Source organism: Mesitornis unicolor, unplaced genomic scaffold (genome assembly GCF_000695765.1).
Source record: "Mesitornis unicolor isolate BGI_N332 unplaced genomic scaffold, ASM69576v1 scaffold34942, whole genome shotgun sequence".
Lineage (NCBI taxonomy): Eukaryota > Metazoa > Chordata > Aves > Mesitornithiformes > Mesitornithidae > Mesitornis > Mesitornis unicolor.
This window is the reverse complement of record NW_010170435.1, coordinates 1-2475: the sequence shown is the minus strand read 5'-3', so window position 1 is coordinate 2475 and position 2475 is coordinate 1. Positions and strand designations below refer to the sequence as shown.

The 2475-nt window shown below is 63.5% G+C and overlaps 1 protein-coding gene across 1 annotated transcript; it reads left to right on the top strand.

Annotated features, from left to right (window-relative positions):
- The first annotated feature begins 7 nt into the window (after positions 1 to 7).
- LOC104536942 (potassium voltage-gated channel subfamily KQT member 4-like) lies at positions 8 to 1261 on the top strand. Its single transcript, XM_010179689.1, has 4 exons — positions 8 to 99; positions 523 to 654; positions 826 to 961; positions 1043 to 1261. Exons 1-4 carry the CDS (start codon positions 65 to 67, stop codon positions 1259 to 1261), a joined length of 522 nt encoding a protein of 173 aa, XP_010177991.1. The 5' UTR covers positions 8 to 64.
- The last annotated feature ends 1214 nt before the right edge of the window (positions 1262 to 2475 follow it).

Genomic DNA, 2475 nt, shown 5'->3' with positions numbered 1-2475 from the left:
CTGCCCGCCGGAGGACAGCGCTGAGGAGAAGGGCTCCCACTGCGACCTGGCCTTCGAGGACATCATGCCAGCGGTGAAGACCCTCATCCGCGCTGTCAGGTGAGAGCATCCCCCCCCATATCCCCCAGCTCCTGTCTCCTGCTCCTCTGCACCCCTTGGGGACAAGCCCTGGTCCAGCCCATGGAGGTGACAGAGAGCAGGCACCTGGCTCAGCCCCATATGGGGATAGAGGGCTCCCACTGCGACCTGGCCTTCGAGGACATCATGCCAGCGGTGAAGACCCTCATCCGCGCTGTCAGGTGAGAGCATCCCCCCCCATATCCCCCAGCTCCTGTCTCCTGCTCCTCTGCACCCCTTGGGGACAAGCCCTGGTCCAGCCCATGGAGGTGACAGAGAGCAGGCACCTGGCTCAGCCCCATATGGGGATAGTGATCAAAACCTCGGTGCTTTACCCGAGCCTTCGATCCCCCAGTGCCCCCCATCCTCCCCAGCACCCTGCAGCCATCCCGGGTGTCCCTGCAGGATCCTGAAGTTCCTGGTGGCCAAGAGGAAGTTCAAGGAGACTTTGCGTCCCTACGACGTCAAGGACGTCATCGAGCAGTACTCGGCCGGACACCTGGACATGCTGGGCAGGATCAAGAGCCTGCAGATGCGGTGAGCTGTCCTGACAGTGGTGGGGAGCTCTGGGCTAGCTGAGGTCTCCATCACTAGCCATGCCCATGGGGAGCGGTGCTGGCCCATTGTGATGACTGGGACAGGTCCCACGAGCCCCCCAGTCCACTGAAAGTGATGGGCCATGTCCCCTTCCTCCCTGTTGGCCGCCAGCGTGGACCAGATCATGGGCAAGGGGGCCCTCACGGCGGACAAGAAGACACGGGAAAAAGGGGAGAAGCCGGCGCTGGAGATGGAGCTGGTGGACGAGCTCAGCATGATGGGGCGCGTGGTCAAGGTGGAGAGGCAGGTCAGGAGGGGACGGCCACCAGGACGCGTGTCACCGTCCCTTTGGTGGGGAAGGGATGCTCAGCTCTGTCCCTGCTCGCAGGTGCAGTCCATCGAGCACAAGCTGGACCTGCTGCTCGGCATCTACTCCCAGTGCCTCCGCAAGGGCTCCACGAACTCCTTCAGCCTGGCGGCCGTGCAGGTGCCCCCCGGCGAGCCCGACATCACCTCCGACTACCACAGCCCCGTGGACCACGAGGACATCTCGGTCTCGGCCCAGACCCTCAACATCTCCAGGTCGGCCAGCACCAACATAGACTGAGCAGGGAGGCAGCGGGATGGATCCCACCAGCATGGAGCCGGTGGGACGGGATGCCGGGATGCGGGAGCAGCGTGGGGACCAGCGTGGCATCGCGGCCCCATTGAGCCACGTCCCTCGCCGTCTTACTTGAACCTGGTCTTCCTTTGGGGGGGCACAGCTGCAATGGGGTGGGAGCCTGTGGCACCATGGCATGGCCAGACCACGCTCCTGGGATGCTCCTGCCCTTCCTGAGGGGTGAGATTCCCCCAGCTCCTGAGGTCTTGAGTGCTCCCCAGCCATGGGGGTACCCCCCAGCCCTCAGCACAGGTTCAGCTCCCCAGTGGGGTCCTGAGGGGGACCCCAGGGGGCACCGCCAGCTATGCAAGGCTCCATCTCCCTCCTGCTGCTGCTGCCGAGCAGGGGCATGGGGCACAACCCGGGGTGGTTTCACCTGTGTTGCTCCAGGTCAGGGCAGCAATGGAACCCACCCTGGGTGAGGGATTGGGGTCTCTCCCCCCTCGCCCTCCTCTGCCTGGGTCCTTTCCTTGCCTGCAGCGCTGCAGTTGTGGCTGCACCTCTAGAAGCACAGCAGAGCCTTCTGCCTGCCCGTGCATGCTCCCAGGGCAATATATATATAGGAGAGATAGATATATATATATTTATGCAATAATGTCTTAATATGCAACTCCCCCGGGAAGAGCAACCCGTGGGGCCATAGGCAATAAGCAAACCCCCCTACCAGCACACAGGGCTGGATCCTGCGGCCTGAGGGGGCCCATAGGGGTGACAAACCCCCACCCTGACAGTGGGGCCGTGGGGCTGGGTAGGGGCTGCAGCAGATGGAGGGATGCGGGCACAGGCGATGGGGATGGTAGTACCCAAGGAGCATCCCTCCCTCTCATGTCCTAGCCCCTGCTCTTGCTCCTTCCTTGCCGGGTCCTGCAGTGCTCAGTTTGTCCCTTCCCATGTCCCTGTCCCTTCCATGGCCTGGGGAGCATGGGCTGGGCCTGGGGGGTGACAGCCCGGTGGGGACAGAGGGGGGCTGTGCCTTGTTGCATGCCCCACAGCAGTTCCTGCGCTGCCCTTTTTTTGCTGCCCCTACCCCATCCTGAGGGCCGTTTTCCAGTCCCAGGGGCCAGTTTCCAGTTCCAGGGCCAGTTTCCAGTCCCGCAGCACTGGGCTGAGCCAGGCTGGAGGCGATGGTAGTGCCAAAGTTTGCCGATGCTGTGCAGCTG